We start from the raw sequence: 22,001 nt of genomic DNA on the forward strand, positions 1-22,001 counted from the left end.
CAGCAAGTGTGCAAAAGATGGACAATAACCACAAATGTGTTTGTACCACTTTTCCTAAGCCCCTTCTCTGTGGAAGGTAGAGCTCCCTGTTGTACAGTGGTGCATCTCTTTCTCGATTCCCCTCCTCTCGTGAGACAATGAACACATTGAGGCAAATCTGTTTCCACAGCCTGTGAATAAGAGACGGCCAGCTTTGTTTTGCACGAGTGTCTACACACAAACACACGCACACTCACATATATATGCATGTGTGTTTTGTGTGACGGATAAAGAACCACTGTGTCTGTCTACGCACACACACACACACACACACACACACACACACACACATTTGTGTATCCATGTGCAAATGTGAGTGAGATGCCTGCGTCATGCGTTCGCCATGTGAGTCACTTGCTCTTGTGTCGGGTTGTAAGTAGTGAGTAAGAGCCCTCTTCTCCCTCGCCTGTCTCCGCTCTCCCTCTCTGGGGCCCTGAGAACAGAGCAGGAGCCGCCTCCTCCGTCTCCTCCTTCTCCTCTCCATCTCTGCCCGTCGGCCAACAGGTTGCTTTGTCAATAACGCCCGTTCACAATGCACGCTCGCTGCACTGAGTTTTGAAAAGCGAGGCTGGATTCAAAGGCAAGACAAACATGTGGCCGTGATCACCTGCTTCTCTATTATTCTAGAAGAGCCATAAAACAAACATGAACAGGTCCCCCCCCCCCCCCCCCCCCCCCCCCCCCCCTTCTCCTTTCATGGACGTCTCTTCTCTGTCAGATGAGACAGTCTCGTGATGAGACGACCGAAGGCCGCATTTGAATAATGGCTCCGTCCAGAAGCGTCTTCTTTTGGCGGCCTGCTGTGATAATTGCAGGTGAAGCCATGGAGGAGATGGAGAAGAGCAGTGCAGAGAGAGAGAGAGAGAGAGAGAGAGAGAGAGAGAGAGAGAGAGAGAGAGAGAGAGAGAAGTAAACACACAAGTGACGTCTGCAGTTGATGACTAACGCTGGAGTGACTCGGGCAGCCTCGCTCGTTCTTAGGGACCGCAGAAAGAAAGGTTTCTGTGAGAGCTCGTGCTGCTTCAAATCATCCTCACTGAGCCACAAACCACGGACAGATATCCATTATCCGAACGGGATATCACTGATCACAGTGTGCACAACTGTATATCTTGTTCACTCTGGGAACGGGTCCAGGTTTGTCAGCATGTAAACAGATGCAGGAGCCCTTGTTCTCTTGCTTTGTTATTTTTTACACTGTCACTGTCATAGGAGATCTTTGACATGGAAAACAAGAAAAAAAAAAACCCACAGAGAAAATGCTTTCGTTTGCAGCGTGCAGCTGTTTTTGGACTTATTCCACCATCTAGTGGTCGTGCACGTGCTGTTACACAGTGTGTGGGTGCATCCTGATAACAGAGATCAAGAGGTCAGTAAAACCCGTTTGTCTTGACTAACATCAGTGCATTTGACACAAGAATGGCACTCAGCAGAGCACAAACCTCCTGCAATCCAGCTGCACCAAATTTCACTCACTTATTCATATCAGTCCCCTAAATGTGCCAGATGTTTTTCATCAGGATCCATGAAATATTTCCGGTGAAATCAGTGAAAATGTCAAAAACGGCCAATGTTAAGGAAAGTGATAAAAAAAAATCCCTGGATCCGACCCCTGCACCAGAATTTAGTGACTTCTTCCCAGAACCAATTTCACATCCTTCCATTGCGTTGTTTTTGTTTAATTTTGCTTTTACAATAAACAAACAAACAAACAGGTGTTGTAATTAAAATTACAAGACCGAACAAATGGTGCAGAAATAAGATATTTATCATTCACACCTTTGATTCCAAGAAACACACAATAAAATCTAGCAAATGGAAAAAACTAATTTGACAAAATGTTTACAAATGGCAGTTTGGAGGAGGGGGGGGACCCCACTTTTGGCACAACATAAAGAAAACACGTGAGTTAAGTCCTCATTTCGACACAGACACAGACACAGAATTAGAAATTAGGACCCTGAACTTCACTTTGCAAATTTACAATGAAAGAGATTAAAAACAGTGAAGGGACAATATTGAAATAAATAGCATTATTATTTGAGATAACATCTGTAGCACCTTATTACTGCAGGTCCTGTTTTTCAGTTTTTAACAGATGTGGAGATATTTTCTGTTTATAGTTGCTCCTCCTCTTTACCGGCAGTGTGGGACCCATGAGGCCAGAGATACAGGAGGTAAAGAAGTTTTCATGTTGGAAGCTTTTTCTTTGTCTTTAGGGCACATGGAGCCGTAGTCGACGTAGATTTTTATGTCCTATGTGGCTGTGTCCTCGTCCTCCTCCGTTTCTGGCAGGCTGCCAGGGCACGGCTCCATGGTAACGGCGATGCCCATGCCGCTGCGTCCAATAGGCATGTTGGTGACGCACGTCCATTCATTTCTTTCTGGACAGTAACACTCAACGCTGGACAGGAAGCCGTGCTGGTTAAAGCCTCCTGAATGGAAACACACACACACACACACACACATTGTTTAATAAAGCAATTAAGGAACTGTTCAACAGCAGCATCGATTCATTATTAAATGCAATTATTTTGTCTTTAAGCAATTTATCTTTCATTTTATAGAAAGATTCTTTTTAAAGAGATCATTTTCCAATGATTTAATTTAGTGATGTGGTTTGTTATCACCTCCTGATCTTTCTTCTATAAGTCTGTTCACTTTTAACAACAAATTATTTCTGCTAATTAGTTAAACAACACAGTCACTGAATCACATTGGGAATAAAATAAATAAAACCAATGATCTCCTGAACTGTCTTAATGAATCTGAATCATTATTTTCTTTCCATGAACAACACAAGTGCAAGTTTTTAAGTCTGTTGACACATTTTCTAGTACGAAGTAAAACAACATGAAACAAGTGTCAGCAGTAGTTGCTGCACAAACAGCCCACAAAAATAAAAATATAAAAATATATCAATGATACCGACTTTTTATGAGAAAGGTTTCACTCAGAGCTCCTGACTGATTCATGAGAAGTTTGAATGGGCCTGAATACCTGAAACTGTCCATATGCTAGTTAGTGATGACACATGTAACCGACTTGACTGAGTATCAATACAAGCATCATCTAAAAACACACACAAGAAAAAAATGAGGGAGAAAGAGGAAATCATTCCGTATTAAATCATAAGAATAATAAAGTAAAATAAAATAATGTATTCAAAATGGAGGGACAGTAAATCATGTTTCTCTGTTCTCTGCTGAACAGATTTCCATGAAACTTGGTGGACCGACGGGACACGAAAGAACCCTTTAAATTTTGAGGTGGAGCCAGGATTTCTTTTTGTTTCACCAGGAAATAATTCATGGATCTTTATGAAAAACATCAGGCACATTAAGGGAAGTGATATCTGTGAGTGTGTGCAGTTTCGTGCCACCTTGGCGGAAGTATGTGGTCTACCACCATTCTGCTGAGTGACGTAACTGACCGAGGACAAAGATGCATCTGTGGTGGGCCGTCGCTCCGTGTGCACTGCGGCCAAACTGCATGGACGCCCTGGGCTCCCAGACATTCCTGCCTATATTGTAGCGCTCCACGGAGGAGAGCTGGCTCCTCCCATCGAACCCTCCTATAGCGTACAGGTAACCGTTCACACACACCAACCCTGCAGACACACACACACACAGAGAAGATGCATTTTGGGAAAGTGGTTATTTGCTTTCATGCAGAGTTAGATGGGAAGATTGATACCACACTTATATTTGTACAGTAAATATGGAGCTGGAACCTGGAGCACGGTATAAAAGCTGAAACTGGGTAGAGAGCTGGCTTGGCTCCACCTGAGGGTAACACGATCTGCATGCCAGCACCAAGCTCAATATTTAACATGTAAAATCTAATTTGTGAAATTTGTGTGTTTTAATCTGTGCAAAATCAAAATTGACAAGTTGCGGTTATGCAGGGGGACTCTTTCGAAAGTGGAGAGTCCAAGAATGAATGACTTTTAGAGGTGCTGGTACCTCAGATCTTTTTTCAACTTAAGAGCAGTTTCCCGCTGTTTCCACTACTTACACTAAAGTAAGCTAATTAGCTGCTGGCTGTGGCTTTACATTGAACATACAGATATGCAAGTGGCATCATGTAATTCTCTGCCAGAACGTGAATAATTATATTTCTCAAAAATGTTCCTTTAAAGACCAGAACACACAACAAAAACTAAAAATGTTGTCATTGTGTTTGTCCGAATCTCAGACGTACTCACCTAGTCCGCTGCGGATGGTGCTCATGGGAGCCAGCTGCTGCCAGGTGTTGGTTTCAGGCTGGTACTTTTCAGCAGTGTCCCACCGGTTCTGTCCATCGTACCCCCCCACCACGTACAGAGCCCCCCCGCACGTCTCCACGCCGGCCCCAAGACGAGCCACCGACATCGGGCACACCAAGGACCAGCGGTTAGACTCTGGATCCCACCTGTAGAGCAAACAGCAGACGTAGGGGTCAACGTGGCTGTAATCTGTTGACGGTTACACTACAAATGAGTCATTTCTATTAATTGATTAAAAGCAGTGTCGGTGCTGCAGAACTTGAAATGATCCACAGGTGGAGCGGCCGTGAGCAAGCAACAGTCTCAGTCTACGTGAGCCAGTCAACTTTAAGTGGATTAGGTTAAGCTGGCAGCCATGTTTGGCCACTGTTGACAAGCTTTATTAGAGGCTAAAGAGGAATTAACACCAACACGAGCAGACAGAGATGAGAACGTCTACAGGACATCAGCAGACGTCAAGTTTCACTCAGTGTCAACAATGCTTTTCTGAATGTCCAGTCAAAACGTACAAAAAAGAACAAATCAATGTAAATTAAACACACAAAATATATAATAATAGGATCTTGTGTTTTCTGTCGGGAAGAGGAGCTGCCTTCATCCCGGACTTTTTAAATGTGCAGAACTTTTACATACATGAAAATCCCTATAACGCACTAGATGAAAGAAAAACTCCTTTTATGAACAGACACGAGAGTCTCATCTAACTCATAAAAGCAAATTCCCCAAAATGTCGCACTATCCCTTTAATAGCAGAATGTCTGCAGAGGAAAATAACACTGGCTATAACAACAATGGCAAACAGCTCAGTCATGATGCATATTCTCCTGCTGGTTAATGATTGAGAGGTCATTGGCTCAGTCGTTGGTTTACGGTCCGGCTGTAAACCGCAGACACGAGGGTGCTGTGATATTTCATCACCGGCAGAGTGCCCTTGAGAAAACCACTAAATTCAAGTCATTTCTCAGGTCACCGTGCCGACAACGACCCTGCGCTCTGAACCCTGGAGTTATTGCACATGCATCTGCAACAAGGTGCTTTATGCAACCGGCACGACGGCGTCACCCCCTGTTGAATCTCCTGCATGTTGCTCACATTCACAAGGGAAGACCTGAGCCCTTTGTGGCGGAAACTGTTGCTATAAATACACTAATCTCTCTTTGACGTGCTTCCCATTGAATTTTCATTTCGGCAGCTTTATCGGCTCTCATTGTGTTTTCGCGGCGTCTCATGTGAAACCTTTTAAGTGCCGTCTGATGACTTCTAATAATTCTTATTGTGACTCTGATCTTTTAAGAATCTATACCCCCCCCCTCAATACAAAATGGTCACATTTGAAGCGCAGCTCTTCAGATATGGAAAAGAAAGATAATGGTATCAAAGAGAAAAACATCGAGTTCGTTCTCAGACCTGACAGTTTGTTCTTATTAAGTGATTAAAACTGATTTATAACAGCATCAGGGCTCCTCCCTGCTTTGGTGGTGGAAACTAGGAAATGTAAAGCATTCCCGGGCAGATCGACATTCCTGGGAAAGTGTGTCTCGACATGTTTTTCAAAGAGGCTGCGTTGTCGACTAATTAGACTAAGAGAGATACCTGAGAACTTCTCCGCTGCTCTTCAGCTTGAACGGCAGCTATTCAGCCCATCGCTCTCATGCCATTATCCATACTTATCCATACACCGAGGTGACTGCGCTTAATCTGAGAACGTGTGTGTGCGCACAGGGGAGGAAATCCGTGTTCATTACGTTCACCCTGGTAAATAAGATGTCATTAAAATCAAATTACTTCTCGAGTGCCTTGTTAAATTAAATAAATCATCACACACACACACACACGCACACGCACACACACACACACACACACACACACACACACACACACACACACACACACACAGTGAAACTAAGTGGAGACGTCTCACCTCTCCACTGTGTTGTGATGCGTCGAGCCCTGGGAACCTCCAACGGCGTAGATGCAGCCGTCCACCACGCCCACGCCGACCCTGTTCCTGGGGATGTTGAGGGAGGCGCGCTGGCTCCACTGGTTGGTCATTGGGTTGAAGCAGCACAGGGCGCTGGACTCGGTGTTGTTCTGAAGCGACAGGTTTCTGCCTCCAACCTGGACACATGAAACGAGGGACTGAAATGTATGATGTGGATCGCTCCGACTTCTGTAAACAAACATCAGTCCTTCATCAGCGAGGGGTTGAGAGAGAAAATAGATCCGTAAAGTATAAAATATGAGATGTAAACAGGAACGGTGGCACAGAACTAAACCACTGTTTGAATTTGGTGTTTCCCACTTTCAGATGTCACTATATTAATGTAGATCTTCCCAAACAATCTTTTTAATGCACAGCTAAATTGTGACACTGTTTTCTTAACATTATTTGAGATATAAAACAAGGTTGTAATCCCTAGTCAATAAATAATAATATTAAAGTGCTCAGAATTCAAGTTGCAGAAGTAGATGCTGATGTTGTTGATGATAATGATAAGATTTATGATTCTCTTGATGAACAGATCAGTGAGATCATACCGACCCACTTGAAACAGTCTTGGCACGATTCTTCTGATACTTCCATACAAATTTGTTGCAGTATTGACTGTTGCCTAGTAACTTTGCTTTGAGAAATATCCTTTGAGAAGTAGCGTTGCCGAACCACGGCCACGTCACAGTCAGTTAAATTGTTTTTCAAATAAATTAAGCATGAAGGAGACGCTGTGACAGAGATACATGATAGGATTTGGACAATCACCAGTTAATCAGTCTGTTGGTTTGTGGATGTAGTTTAGATCCATGCTGTCAGAGAGTAAATGTCAGAAAATGTCCCAATCTTAAAAACCTATAGCACCTACCCCTATAGCAGATCATGTATTGTGTCATTTATAAATGTGTTGCAGAGATTCAAACTCTCTGCAATGACATTTCACTGGTGGTGTAACCTACAGTGTAGAGGAGTCCGAACAGCGTGCAGGCTCCCAGGCCGCTGCACGGCGTTCCCATGTCAGCCAGTCTGAGCCACACGTTCCTGCTGGGATCATAAGCCTCCATGGACGCCAAGGAATGCTGCTGGTATCTGACCAGAGAGGAAGAGGTAAAGAGCGGGTAGTTCAGCAGATGAATGTCCAGCGTAAAAAACAAGAGTTACTGGGTAAAAACCACATGATCGAGAACTCAAATAGGATCATCTCTTGCTTTTAAAAGTATTTTGTAACAGGTATCAGTTTGGAAGAAAGAGACAATGACTTTAATACATGTATGAAATGTTCTATTACATATCTGTCAAGCTGCACTTCCCAAGTAAGTAAGCAAGTAAGTAAGCAAGTAAGTAAGTAAGTAAGTAAGTAAGTATTGAAGTAAATATGTTAATACTCTTTTTTGCTGGTTCAAAACAAACAAACACAAACTAAATAAAAATACAAAATACAAACTTTCCACATTGGTTAAAAAACATTTCTAACAGACAACGATGAGTTTGAGGAGTTGTGTTTAGAATCTTGTCATATCCATGTAGAATGAAATAAAGTGGAAACAAATTAGAAGAGTGGCAACATAGGTCAACAAGTAGAATAGCTCTGTATATAAAGGGAGAACATGCTTATAGCCACCAGGTGGCAGACTGGGACACTTTCTAGATCCGTGAGGTGACTTGAACTGCAAGTATCAGAAATGGGTCCCATAATATTTAATATAACCAACACAGTGTGTAACAGTAGATGTTTTGTGCACTAGAGAAACTGTTGAGGAAATGAATTAACTACCCGCCAGCCACATAGATGAGTTGAGTTCCCCGGTTTGGAGCCGGCGGCAGTTTCCTCAGAGTCATATCCTGGAAGATTTTAGAGAGCAGGTCCTTACAGGAGTTGGCCTGGAGTTAAAATAAAAGAGAGAAAATAAAAACCTTTAATAGAGTTTGGGAATGAGAAATTATTTATAATAAAATATTGTTTTAACAATCGGGAAAAGCTGGTTTGTTCTGTGTCCTTTTTGAATCATATAGAAAATGAGTTTTCTACTTTCTTTTTATTACTGGGAATAGTAAGATAAAACAAATATAGATTTTTGGTGTGATGATGAAGACGGAGTTGGCTGAGCACACATTAAATTAGAAAGTGACCTCCTGAAAACCTGAAGGATGTTATTTGAAATACAGAATTACTTAAAACATATCAACCTTTATTACTGTTCAACCGGAAGATGCATTTTTTGTGAGAATTTAAAGAAATACACCTTTTAAAATTAAATATACTAATCTTTTCTGCCCTTGCGTTTCCACTGATAGTAAATACACTGCGTGGCTGAGGTTTACCTTACTGAGGATGGGGCAGGACAGGAGCTGGTTCTTCAGGAACTTTGGCGGCAGAGCGTAGATATGAACAGCGTTCAGGAGGGCGTGCAGGTACTGGGCTCTGCCCTCCATATGCCAGCCGACCCAATCTGTACAGGCCTTGTACACCTGACGTGGACGTATTCAGAGACCAAACAACATGTGGGTTTCTTCACAAAAATGCATTTCTCAAAGATTCATAGTTTTCAGTAGAACTCAATAAATGGTTTAGCTGTTTGTCACACAAGGAGACACAGTTGAGTTATCTTACAAAATACAACACTGTTCATATTGCGTTTTATTAATACAATCCTGCAAGCAATGCAAACATAATTTAATAAATAAATCATAAAAAAACTAAGCTGTGCCTGTTAGCCAAGTTTGAATTAGTTGTTTTAGTGCCACTCACCTCAGACTCACAGAGCACCTTGAGACTGTCCTGGCTGATGAGCTCCAGCAGTTGGCAGTGAGACAGGCTGAAGAACTCGTCCACTTTAGTCACCTGCAACACAGGGACACGAGAGAGAAGTCCGATGAAGGTCAGCTCAAAGATACTGGAAAATAAGCTGGCATGTAAGAATGGGAAATAATATGACAATATACACGGACAAAAATATACATCATCTAGTGCAGGACAAGATAGATCACTGGGAAAATGAACTAAAACAACTTTACTTCTGAAAAACGTTTTATTCTTGGAGAGGTTGTGAAGTCACATGTGCTCTTTGGGCCTGGAACCTGTACTGTCTGAAATGACCAGCAGAGGGCGACTCCACTGGCTATGAGACAGAAGGTACTTCTCACTTGATTTCTAACATCAGTAAACACTTTCCTGAAGTATTTATGGTCTCAACTTCTAGTAAAATAGATGATAAAGCACAGTATGCATTGGGTCATGGATACCATATGATTAACAGCCCAGTGCAGGTTACAGGTGCAGGTGGGTGTTCAGTGTCAGTCAGTCCCCCCCCCCAATAGAAAGCAGCGTACTTCTGCTTTCTATATTTGCCCTTCACCTCTTTGAAGTGTGTGTTGATGTACTCTCGGCTTCTTTGGTGCAGCTCCGTGCAGCCGATCTCCTCGGCAAAGCGAGCGATGCCGATGACATTATCCGCCTCCAGATGCTTGGTGAGGAAATCGCAGCACGCCTTGGCCACGTCCTCGATCTGATACCTTGTACAAAAAAGAACAGAAAGGGACAGAAAAATCATTATTGCCTATATAATTTACTTGTTTCATTAAAATAATAATTGAACTGGTAAATTCTGAAAGATTAACAGAGAAGCAGAACAGAAATCCGAGTTTGTCTGTGTGGGTTTTCTGGTTTCATCTGTTTTCAATGACTCTGGATTATCTTCCCAACACAACGTGCTACTGTTTGTGCATGTTTACCTCATCGCAGCCATCAGGACATGCAACACACATTTCTCTCCCACTGTGATGTGGGCGGTGTAGGCAAAGTCAATGAGCCTTCCCACCACCTGGGGGCAGACATCACGCAAGGTGATCTCCGAGGCGTGCCGCTCTTTGAAGCAGCTGGTGAACATGGCTCTGAAGTAGGGGCTACATGAGGCCAGCACCAACCTGTGCACCTGAAAAAGAAAAGAGGATTTGTATTTTACTGTAGAAATGATGCATTCACTTTGTTTCTTTTACAAATAATAGTTTACTTCTCTTTTTTCTCCAATGTTTGACCACGACCGAGACTTGAATTCAAAACTTAATCCTCAACACATTTGAATTAACCTTAGTAGTTTGAGCACCAGCAGCCATCTTTAATCGCAGGTCAACGCCCACATACCTGCGCTGAATGTGGTGATGCATCATTCCAGTCGGGTGGTTATGAGTCATTTATTGTTATACAGCCGACATGCAACATTACCCTCAGTTTCTGTATTAAAATATAATACAAAAATACTGCCAAACCGCGCGTGTTGTTTTGAGATGTCATTTGTACGACAGTGAGAAGGGAGCTACTGTCTGCAGCCCCAGTGGTGAGCAGCTGCATTACATAATAGATACAACAGTTAACTGGTATTGTAGATCGATAACATGTTAGTAATTAATTGGCTTTGTTTGTTGAGAAAGTGAATAACTTCTGAGCCTGGGGTAAACAATAACATCACCTAGGAGAGAATGTAAAGGACGTTATTGTGGTCAAAGTTTCTGTTGATGAAGGATAAAATATGGGATGTACGTTTATTATGTATTTAAATATTCTTTATTAAGGTTGATGAGATGTGAAGATACTGAGGTTTGTTGGATGTGTGGAGTAAATGTATGTACATTTCATTTTGTTAATAATAATAATAATAACAATAATATTAATAAGTTGTTTAACTGACCAATATTTCTGGTGCCAACGAGCTAATAATTTAGCGGACTAATTGTGCACATCCCCATTTATCATATTCCCCAATTTCATGTTTTTCCATATTGCACCTACATATAATTAGTTTCAGGCCTGCATACAGTGCTACGTTGAAACTGAACCAAAAAGAAAAAGGTGTTGATGTTTTGTGTGTTAACCTTGAAGTCCACGGTTTTGTCCTTGTACGTGACGTGAAGCACCAGGTCACACAACATCTCGTGCTGCCTGAACTCATCCATGACCTTCATGGACCTGGAAGCGTGGGTCTCCACCGTGTAGTCAAGGTAACCAGACCCGTACATCGAGGGAACCACGATGGCTGAGAAGTCAGAGTCGCGCGTGGGACGTTTCTTCCTTAAGGGGCAATGCATCGTGGGAAAGAGGAAGAGGGGTACTCCAAATTTATCAGAGTTTTTACCTTTTCTTAAAGTCTTTCACAGTATTGAGTTTTTATCCCATTTGGGTGCGAGTTTTAACACAGTAAATCCTTTTCTATTCAGTGCCTAGACATTTCCCAGGAAATGAGGTGTCCAAACAAAGTAATGGTTTTATCCATTGGTGATCCCAGCAACAGCCGGCAGGCAGAGCGAGCAGTCCGCAGGAAAATCCAGTCGCTGCATTAAATTCGTTGAGTTCATATGTTTCTCTGCACCAATATGGCGGGTGAAGAAACTTGTAGGCTGACGCTGAACCACACGGTGCTCCCTCCTCCACAGAGCCTGGCTCCAACATGACGCACAGCGTTTGTTCTCAAAGTACCAGTCAAACCATCATGATCACATTTCTGCTGGTCCACATTTTCACCGGTTTCAGGGTTTTTCAAAGTCCATTGTGACTTTTCCTGAGAGTCCTCTGCGATGTGTTTCCACAGGAGAAGTTAGAAGAGGTCGGCTCAATCACATGTATCCTGTCGGGGACTCTGTCTGTTTAATGCTTATCCTGCAAAGACGGAGAAAAAAATAGAGAAAGTAAAGAAAGATGAGACATTTGCTGGTTTGAGAAGAAGTTAATGGAGGGAGGATGTCGTGTTTCCCTCGTGTTCGTGCCGAGTTGTGAATCACACACTCAAGAGTTTCACTTCCTTCTATCTTTAAACAGAAACGTTTTTCTGTTCAACTGCTTTATGCCACAGATTCCGCCTGAAGACTGGTTACTGCAGGAAATGATTTTCTTATTTTAATAATTTATAACTAGAATGACATTCAGTAGAACACATACCTCTATCAAGGCCAAACAATCCTACACATTAATGTCTACTTTTTCATATTTTATATTTTTATAGTATGAGAGACAAAAGGAAGTGGTATTTCTCATAAAACATAGTTTAAAAAGTAAAAAATCTAATAATCCTGGATCCGTCCCTAAATCTGCATCTGCACCCAAATTGAATGGATTCTTCACACGCATCCCTCCAGCAAGTTTGGTGGAAACCAGTTTTGCGTAATCTTGCAAACATATAAACCAACCAACCAACCAACAAATCAACAATCAGACACGGGTAAAAACCTTAAACATAACCTCCTTGGCCGAGGGAATGAAAGCTCTGTCACTTCAGTGTAGTTTTTGAGGTGAATTTGAAAGGACAGATTATGAATGAAAGCAGGAGAGAGAGAGAGCGTAGACACGCAGCAAAGGGCAGCAAGTTGGAATCGAACCTGCGGTCGATGCAGACGACTGTAGCATCAATAGGCGCCCCATGCCAGCTCTAATGCGCTACTTATTTATAGGATCTATATGGGAACAAGATGAATAGAAGGTATACACTTGGAATGCCGGCTGAATTCTGGCAAAACAATTATTTTTTATCATTGATAAAATGAGAAAAATCTGCCTTTCTACAATTGTCTAAATGTGAAGTGATAGTTAAAAACCTGCCATTGAATTAACTGTCTTACATGAGAAAGAAAAACAACCAATCCCCACACATGAGAAGCCGGAGCTCGGAGACGTCTGGCTCTTTTGTTTAAAAAGGACTAAAATGATCAGTTGATTATAAAATAGCTGCTGATGGTGGATTACGTGATCCATTAATTGACAAATTGTCGCAGCTCAACCGGAATCCTTTTTATCAAAGTGAGATCACAGGGGCCTGAAAGTGCTGCTTCATCCCCTCCAAAGTTTAATAGTCGACTGTGAACATTGACACTCGGTGTGAGAGTCACAGAGGAGCGGCGGAGATTCTGCAAATAGCAGAACACACATTCACACTATTAGAAACAGCACAAAGTATGAATGGATCCCTACCAGACATTCACGTCTATGTTACGACTGAAATCACTCCACACTGTGTCGGTTTCTAGACGAGAATTGCCGCCTGGCAGTTGAGTGCCTCTGCCGACCAATCAAGTTGCAGTTTACATCCATGTCAGCTCAAGATATATGTCGTCAATGCTTTGAAGTAATCTAATAGTTGCTGGTGTATTTTTGGCAGGATGGAAGAGGTATGAATCAGAGAATAGTTTTGTGGTGAGAAACGAGATACGAGAATATATGAGGATATTCAGTATCTGAACCAAATGTGAAATATGATCTATCGATAAGAAAATCTATCTTCTGTAACTGTCTTATGATGTAATAATAGAATAATGGCCCAAAAGGTGTTTGGATGTAGCAGAGGAGGTTGACCTTTGACCTCTTGGATATAAAATGTCTTCACATTTGTGTCTAATTCTTGAGTTGTGGCCAAACTCATGTTGTGTGAGGTCACAGTGACATTGACCTTTAACTAAAGCCGGACTGATATGGAGTTTCAGGGGCCCATGCCCATATAAGGGAGTAAAAAAATGTTGTCAACGATTTAACAAACAGAAAAATTTGCAGTGTTTCTTAAGATGTTATTATCAAACCCGTATGACAGAAGAATTAGTTTGTGTCTAATAGGTTAGGGTTAAAGTAGAAATTCCCTGAAGGGAACATTGTGTCTCGGGTTGTGGCTGTCGTCAGCACAGACGCATCAGAGCAGACTAATAATAATATTTATTATTATCAGTATCTCCCTCTGACATAATAGGAGAGCAATGAATTAGACCCTAAGTGTAACTGTCTCTAATAAAAATGAGTCTTAGAGCAAGAGGAGACTTCTGCTATGCTGCCACTTCGCCACAGCTTCCTTATGTGAAAGCCTTAAAGACAATAGCATGTACATGTTTTTTTATGTACAGTAATTTAGTGAGTGAAGTTGCTGCTTTGCTCAGCAGGACTGCAGCTTTGCAGGGTTGCACAATGAAAGCTGTTCATCCTCGAGTTCCCTCACCTCTCACCCTGCAGTCAGCCAGCCCTGTGTGCCGGTCATATGACCAAAAGTGTGAGACGGAAGGGGAGAGATTACGAGGGGAACATGGAGCGAGTGAGAGAATAACAAAGTTGGATAAAAAGCAGGAGGAAAAGGACCCTTCATTTTCTTTGGCTGAAGGAAGACGTAGGAAGGAGAAAAGAGATCCAGGAGGGAGTAAAACCAGAAAGTGAGAGACATTAGTACAGTGAACTACTCAGTTTTCCATAAAGGGCCATTGTGCTTGGATATATCAGCCTGTCCTGCTCCCCGGATCAGGCTTTAAGGGGGTTAACGGGGAATTACTGTGTAAACACACTGTCCAGAGCTCGGCTACTATATAAAGCATTGCTCAAATCTGCAGGAACACGGTGAGAGCACCCTGACATCAGTTCGGACCAGTTTATCGATTTCCAGAAGGGATTTCGTAAACCGCTGTTTGACCAAGGTCCTGACCGGTAACACTGCAGGTGGTGGTTACTGTTTACTTTTGGCAGATTAACATCTCAATGAGGGGAGGAGGCTTGATTGACCCAGCCTTTGCTTCAAAGACGAGATCTGTGGAATTCCTCCTCCTCCGAAGCTTTCAAACACAAAGAATGAGTCATTGTTACTCAATCATTTTGGCATCAAGACGATAGACACGTTTACATAGACACCAATATTTCATTATCAAGACAGAAAGACACTGATTACCACAAATCTCCTGCGTCCACCCACTGATTCAGATCCACATCCATGTACATTTGTAGAAATGTACACGTGCTGATCACATTATAACGTTCTATTGAAGTTTTCACAGCATTTTGGGATGTCGAAATACCCTGGGTTCGAATTTTGGAGGTAATGTTGACATGAGTCATCATCAGACTATGCTCTGCAACATGTTAAGTGGAATATAAATGGAGTATTCACAGTAAAAATACAATACAACATCTTTACAATGAGTCGCCGCAGTTTGCACAGCATTATGGGTATAGCCACGATGCAATATGTCACTTACAGTAACTACAGTGCAAGCAACTCATGCAAACATGATGGAAATAATGTCTTTGTCAGAATATGGTTGGAATATTGCCGTCTGTGTAAATGCATAGTCACTGTTTGCTTTACATAAGGCCTCAGCTCAGTGCAGAATGGATTGAAGAACCAGAGGAGGCAGAGGGAGGCCGAGTTAACCATTTACAGACTTGTGCTGTGAGCAGCGTCGGGAGACAGTCCACCGACTCTGACCTAAGAGCTCCCAGCTGCACATTACAGGAGGTCTGGTGAGGAATGAAGACACCCTCGCTTAACCTTTGACAAGATCCCGTCCAAAACTGCCGAGCTGGAATGACAACGTGTTTTTTTTAAAAGAATGTTTTTTACCAGCGGCGACACAACCTTCTCTGCCTTGTCACCTCTTAGCCTGCCTTCCAGCTGACTGGGTCAAAGGTTGCCGATGACAAAGGTGCTTTTTTCAGTTTGCTCTGAAATAACTTTCCCCGGAAGAAGAATAGAGCATTGTAGAATTACAGCACCAGCAAAAGAGTCAAACCGGATTTATGAATTAAAAAAAGCTTCCTCTGAAGACATCTGGTGGTAAAACCTCCAGCCAAGTGCTGCACACTACATCGTCTACTGCACTACTACACCGACACTTGAGAATGAAGGACTGCAACGGCTCAATTTGGACTCTGAACCACACACTTCACCATATCAATCAGAAACACTGAATACACAGTGTGCCATTCATCACTAAGCTAAGAAATCAGCTCCTTAAGTCTGGATGTATGTATGTTCACAGAAAGACATGGAATGATCAGACGTATGGACGGATGCATTTCAGCAAAAAAAAACGATGTTATAGTAGTTGTTTTGCTTATTTCTAACAATTAATCGATTAATTGGTCACAATTTAGTGATTTCACTGCACCTCAAACTTAAAACATTTAAATATTTGGGATATTTCTCACATGTGATGCTTACATGTGAAAATTTGCTGCTTATAACTGTGGTTAACTAATCCTGCAGGTTTTAAGTGCTGGTCAGACAAACAAAGATAGTTTGACGTCACCTCAGGCTTAACTGTGATGCTCTTTGATATTTCAAAGACTAAAATAATAAAACCACAAAGGAATATAATCAGAAGATAAAAATCTGCTTTTACAGGCTTGATTCCAGGATTTGTTTTTCTTAGTTTCTTATTATTATTTAATCTCTAAATATCTCTGGCTTTTTGACTGTTTGTTGGACAAATAAGAAAATCAAATGATGCCACATTGCCTCTGGTGAATTGTGATTGTGATGCTTATTATTATTATTACACAACATCCTGGAGCCTAAACAGACGTCTTTAAATTACTAATTTTGTAGCAACCAACATTAAAAAAAAAATCATAATAATATAATATTATTCCAACTAATTATTATTATTAATCATTACAATTGCTGCAGATGAATTTTCTGGCGGATGACTAATCGATTACTTGACTGAATGTTTCAACACTTCTTCCTTTATATGATTCATTTTCAATGACAGTTTTTAAGAATCATTACAAACACACACACACACACACAGTTGTACAACTATCCTTGTAAGGACACAGACGCAAACCATTTTTTCATATTTACAAATTTAACCTATAACCCTGATATTTACTCTTTCCCGACCCGGACCTTCCTCCTCCCCTCATCTTTTCTTGTTTTCAGCTAAAACTAGCATCTATGGGCTGTAGCTACGTACATTACTGTATATACACTTCAATCAGAAAGAATAAGTAGCGATATGACAATAAAAACCAGATTCACCACTTTTTAAATTGTGCTATAGTCCCCTATCCTGACCCCTAACCCACCAATACCTCTGTTGTTGTTGTTGTTGTGTGTTACTGTTCTGCAGCTGCTGTCATGGGACAATAAAGTATATTTGATTTAAATACCTTATCCCTAACCTCTACCATGACTAATTCATGGTTAAGCCTAACCGAACCACAACACACACACACACACGCACACACGCACACACACACACACACACACACACACACACACACACACACACACACACACACAGAGACAGACAGAAAGACAGACAGCTCAAGTTGTTGCTCAGATAGAAAGTTTCAATTCCACTTTGTGTGTGTGCGTGTGCGTGTGCGTGTGCGTGTGTGTGTGTGTGTGTGTGTGTGTGTGTGTGTGTGTGTGTGCGGGCGCACTAGTGAGGAAATAAACTGAATGGGTGACAGAATGAACTAGTTTTACTGTAAGTGTGTGTTGTTGCTGTAGCTTTGCTGTAATAAGTGTCACGAGTGCTGCTGCAAGATCACACACACACACACACACTCGCCAAACACACACACTTTACACACACACACGCACACACTCACGGGAACGCGTTTGAATGTTAGTGATTCTAAAACTAGGGCGCGTCCTCTGACCAAGTGCAACACTGTGAAAAGCTTCCACGCAGCAGCAGCAGCGGCTGAACTCACCTGGAAGCTGCAGCTCCTCCGCGGCTGCTCGGCTCCAGCGACTGGGCTCGTTTCCTCCGCACGCACTTTGACAGAGTTTGCGGAAGAGTCGCTCTTTTCCCTCAAGCTCCGTCCTGACGCAGATCTGCGGGAGGAAGCGGCACAATGTTCGGAGGAGGAGGAGGAGGAGGAGGAGGAACGTGACCGTGCCTCCCTGTTACGCATGTTCAGAGCCCTGCTCCAAGTCAGGGGCAGCATTCCTCAAACTGAAACTGAGCCCGGATCGATTATGTAACTGTTACTCAGCTGAAAGACGACAGAGCAGGGGAGGAAACCCGAACCGTGATTCATCTGCCCATATATCATGTCTATATCCTGCCCTCCAGAGCCTGCACAGATGCTTTTGTGAGACTAAATCTTATAATAACACACCTCATTTAGAAGAATAGAGTAAGTGACATATCAGCTGTTAACATGATCCCATGTGAATGAGATTGTTGACCCATGGAGGAAAACTACAAAAGGCAACACCACTGGGTTTGATATAGTTTGTTAAAAGTGACACTTTTTTCTTTTGATCACTTTCAGACACATTCATTATGATTATATTTACATGTTGTTGTTTGTATCTTAGAATGAATACAATAATATAACACAACAGCAATAATAATAATAATGTTAAAAGTTAACCTGGGCACATAAAAGTTGGTGATATTTACAGGTTTCTGGTTGTTTTTGTTACAGGAGAGCAGCTAAAGAAAATTATTTAAATCTACTCGATCTGGATTTGTTTTCAGCTCTGCACCAAATTACACACACTCAGTCCAGAGTTTTTCACCAAGATCCACGATTTATTCCCTTAATAATAATGAAACAAAGTTAATCCGGGCACATAAATGTTGTTTACTCAGATAAAGCTGGAACGGCAGTTATAGAGCACACACATCTGCCAAGGCCCGGCAGCCCCCTTAATTCTGCGCCTCATGTACTTTTGGGCATGTTTTAAAACTATTAAAAATAATTGTTGCTTCCTGACTCCACATTTACGGGTTTCTAGTTGTATTTGTTACAGTCCAGCAGCTAAAAAAAATATATATATTATCATTTAAATCCAATAGATCAGTGTTTGTCTTGGGCTCTGAACCAAACTACACACACTGGTATCAGTCTAGAGTTTAAACCAAGATCCATGATTTATATTACAACAACAAAAAGCCACCCCATCTCAGAAGTTTATAAAGAAAGTAGTAATAAAAAATCTTTGTCCAGATTCCAGCCAACATTTAATGACTTCTTTCTTGGTACACGTCCCATCCTTCCACCACGTTGCATGGAAATTTGCTCCTTAGTTTTTTGCGCAATCCGGATAACAAACAAACAAAACCTAACCCGGGCAAACACTATTTCCTTGGCAAAGATAATAAGACGAACAAATATACAGAACAAGCGAAACTTGTATGTTCCATCATTATGTAAATGGTAAATGTACACATGCACACAGCACTAAAGTTCTGAGTTGTAAATCATTCATATATATAATCTGTGCAGCAGGCACACCACAATCTAATCGGCATGTCTTTCAGAATTACGACATTCACAAGAATTTTTCCACAGAGACACAAAAACCAGCACGATGACATAATGTCCATAAACAGAATTATGTGACTTTATTTATTTATTAAATTCCATTTGTTCTTCTGATCTTTTATTTAACTTATCAGTAAAAATCTGCTTCTGTCAAAATCTTCCAATGACAAGAGGAAATGTTGTTGAAGAGCCGATAAAACCTGCAAAATAAAACTTCCACATGGTTTGATAAAAAATCTTTCAAGAGGATGGACAGAAATATTTCTCAACAAAAACAGCAGGAGAGATTCTGGCAGAGGTTTAAGTTTCTGCTCCACAACACTTAAGATCACTCTTTTCCAAGAAAGCTAAATCCAGAAGTGTAATAAACAATGTGGATGTAATGACTTATTATTATTATGAGTATTATTTATTCACTGTTTCAGGTGTTTACTGCTATTGTCTGGTTGGTTATTGGAATATTTGCATAAAGTTTGGTCTTTTGATTGAATCAGTTGATTGTATTTGGTCTCACTGACTCTCTGTCTGTTGTAGTGGAACCAGATCTTACTACTAGTATCCATTCTCTTGTTGTTGTGATGGAACTATGTTCATCCGTTCAATGGCACGGCCCAAGTTTCGCCCCTTGCGATGATCTTAGACATATTTGTCGTCCTGACCACATCACACACAACCACACGTCACATATACGTCGGCACTCGGCGAGGTGACAACCACACCCTCGTCAGTTTGCAGCAGTGGACGAGTTTGACTTTGAGAACAAACACAGACCTTGATCTGAGCAATCACTGACACACGGCCAGCGCGCTGCTCTCCTCCAGGAGCGTTCATGAAACACAATCACATACGAAATTGGTGAAGATTCGTTCGAAAAACAAGTTTATTTCAAACGTATTTCTTTGCATGCAGATAGATGCTTTAAGCAATTTTAACAAGTGTAAAGATAGATATAAGTTGAGTTGAGTTCTTGCATTTTGTAGGAATCCTGATCATAAAGGTGAATATCTCACTGTCATCTACCAAATAACAACAGATACTTTATTCCACTGAGACTGAATTTGAATTCTCAACTGAACATTGGCCTCAGTGGTCTGTAAACATCTGTTTTTTGACATCAACAGGAATCCTGCTTGTTATTGCGTGAGGTTTATTGACTGCTCTCTCACACCACGCCCACCTACATGGAACATGAAAACAAAACTAACTTGCTGATGCGGTGCCAGGATGTGTTGTGTCACAGGTCGACGGCCAGACGGTTGCATGAAAGACACAACAACAAATCCATTGTGATGTCATTGATTTTTATAACCGTGCAGGAGACGACGACGGTTTGTGAAAGATAAGAATGAATTACACTGATATTTTACTGGATAATTAATTGTGTATAAGAATCTTTTCATATGTATTTGCATATTGAGGGAAGTTCTTCAACTTTGTCACAAACGTTTGATTCACAGATCAACTGAATGGATACTAGAGGTCAAAGGTCAATGTCACAGTGACGTCATGTTCATCTCGTTTTTATGAATACATTATCTCAGTAACACCTGGAGGTCATTTCATTGACCTGAAGGATGAATTGACGAGGATTTGGAGGTCAAAGGTCGAGATCATTGTGACTTCATAAAACACATTTGTGACCATAGCAAAAAATAAATCACACACTATTTTTGACAAGATCTCACACAAACATCTAATCAGATAAAATGATGACATTTATATCCAAAAGGTCAAAGGTCAATTACACTGTGACTGCATAACATTCTGCAAAAACCTATTTTTCTGCCACTATTTGACACTTTAACTGAGGAGCAGTCGGAGAGATTGTAGTTATATTGAACTGGTTGACGGAGGCCTGCAAGCACAAAGTGGAACTTCTTGTCAGACCAGAGTTACTGACACATTAGAGGCCATGAAAACATTTTCCATCGATCAGCTTCTTAACGCGGCGGTCATAGATGAACTCTATAGTTATTTTAGTATAAGTGACTCCTAGGACACTATTATCACTATCGCATTGTCATTTGATGGATTATAATTATTAAAATAATTATAATAATTATATTTTAATAATTATTAAAATATCATTTGTAGTTTAATTAGAAATCCATAAAAACACAACGTTTTTATGGATTCAGGTTCAGGTTTCATTTCCACATGTGCTTCAGGGTCAGAGGGTCTTACGTGATCTTAACAGTCTCACTTCAGTGAAAACAAATATGTATTATTTTATTAATTATTTTCAGCTTAAAAATAAACTAATTTTAGTTTTTTTTAAAAACTAGGTCAGATAACCAGAGTTTATGATGTCACAAAGCCAATCCACCAATCCTGTAGACTGGTGGGCGGAGCTCAGAAGCTGGAAAAGGCTCCTGAACTGCAGGCAGGGTTTCAGGGTGGAGAGACAGGAGGCAGAAACTAAACAGAAACAAACATTTAAAGAAGATTTTTTTTATTTGAAAGCACAGTTCCAAGCAATATTTGAATAAATGTGCCTGTTTTATATTTCACCACTGGAAACTAACTACAACACTGATCACTCAACAAAACAAACATATTTATGTGAAAAAAGTAATGTAGAGAAATTGAAATTGACATCGATGTTTACTCATATATGCATTTTGAAGCTTAAATCAAACACTTTTGTTTTGCTGTTGCTCAGACACTGTGATCAAGGCCAACAA

At 41.1% G+C, this 22,001-nt stretch overlaps 2 protein-coding genes across 2 annotated transcripts in view; one reads left to right on the plus strand and one right to left on the minus strand.

Moving 5' to 3' along the window:
• Positions 1–265: 265 nt before the first annotated feature.
• Positions 266–22,001, plus strand: part of crlf1a (cytokine receptor-like factor 1a) — a 47,865-nt gene continuing 26,129 nt past the window's right edge. Inside the window, exon 1 of the mRNA XM_034575759.1 lies at positions 266–333. The gene's annotated coding sequence lies outside the window, so the exon portion shown is untranslated. The remainder of the gene's footprint in view (positions 334–22,001) is intronic.
• keap1a (kelch-like ECH-associated protein 1a) lies at positions 1,706–17,970 on the minus strand. The gene is made up of 12 exons (XM_034575757.1): positions 17,752–17,970; positions 11,166–11,946; positions 10,029–10,228; positions 9,653–9,809; positions 9,046–9,138; positions 8,619–8,765; positions 8,071–8,177; positions 7,256–7,385; positions 6,228–6,424; positions 4,247–4,452; positions 3,473–3,649; positions 1,706–2,474 (listed from the first exon to the last, which is right to left on the minus strand). Exons 2-12 carry the CDS (start codon positions 11,376–11,378, stop codon positions 2,296–2,298), a joined length of 1,806 nt encoding a protein of 601 aa, XP_034431648.1. The 5' UTR covers positions 11,379–11,946; positions 17,752–17,970; the 3' UTR covers positions 1,706–2,295.

This window comes from Hippoglossus hippoglossus, chromosome 22, assembly GCF_009819705.1.
Source record: "Hippoglossus hippoglossus isolate fHipHip1 chromosome 22, fHipHip1.pri, whole genome shotgun sequence".
Classification (NCBI taxonomy): Eukaryota; Metazoa; Chordata; class Actinopteri; order Pleuronectiformes; family Pleuronectidae; genus Hippoglossus; species Hippoglossus hippoglossus.

Excerpts from the sequence above, each read along its gene's own strand:
- keap1a (XM_034575757.1), bottom strand. The coding sequence starts at position 11,378 with ATGCATTGCCCCTTAAGGAAGAAACGTCCCACGCGCGACTCTGACTTC. Across the intron at positions 7,386-8,070 it reads CTCATCTATGTGGCTGGCGG|ATACCAGCAGCATTCCTTGG; the intron begins GTAGTTAATTCA and ends CTCTCTGGTCAG. Across the intron at positions 6,425-7,255 it reads TGTTCGGACTCCTCTACACT|GTTGGAGGCAGAAACCTGTC; the intron begins GTAGGTTACACC and ends TCATGTGTCCAG.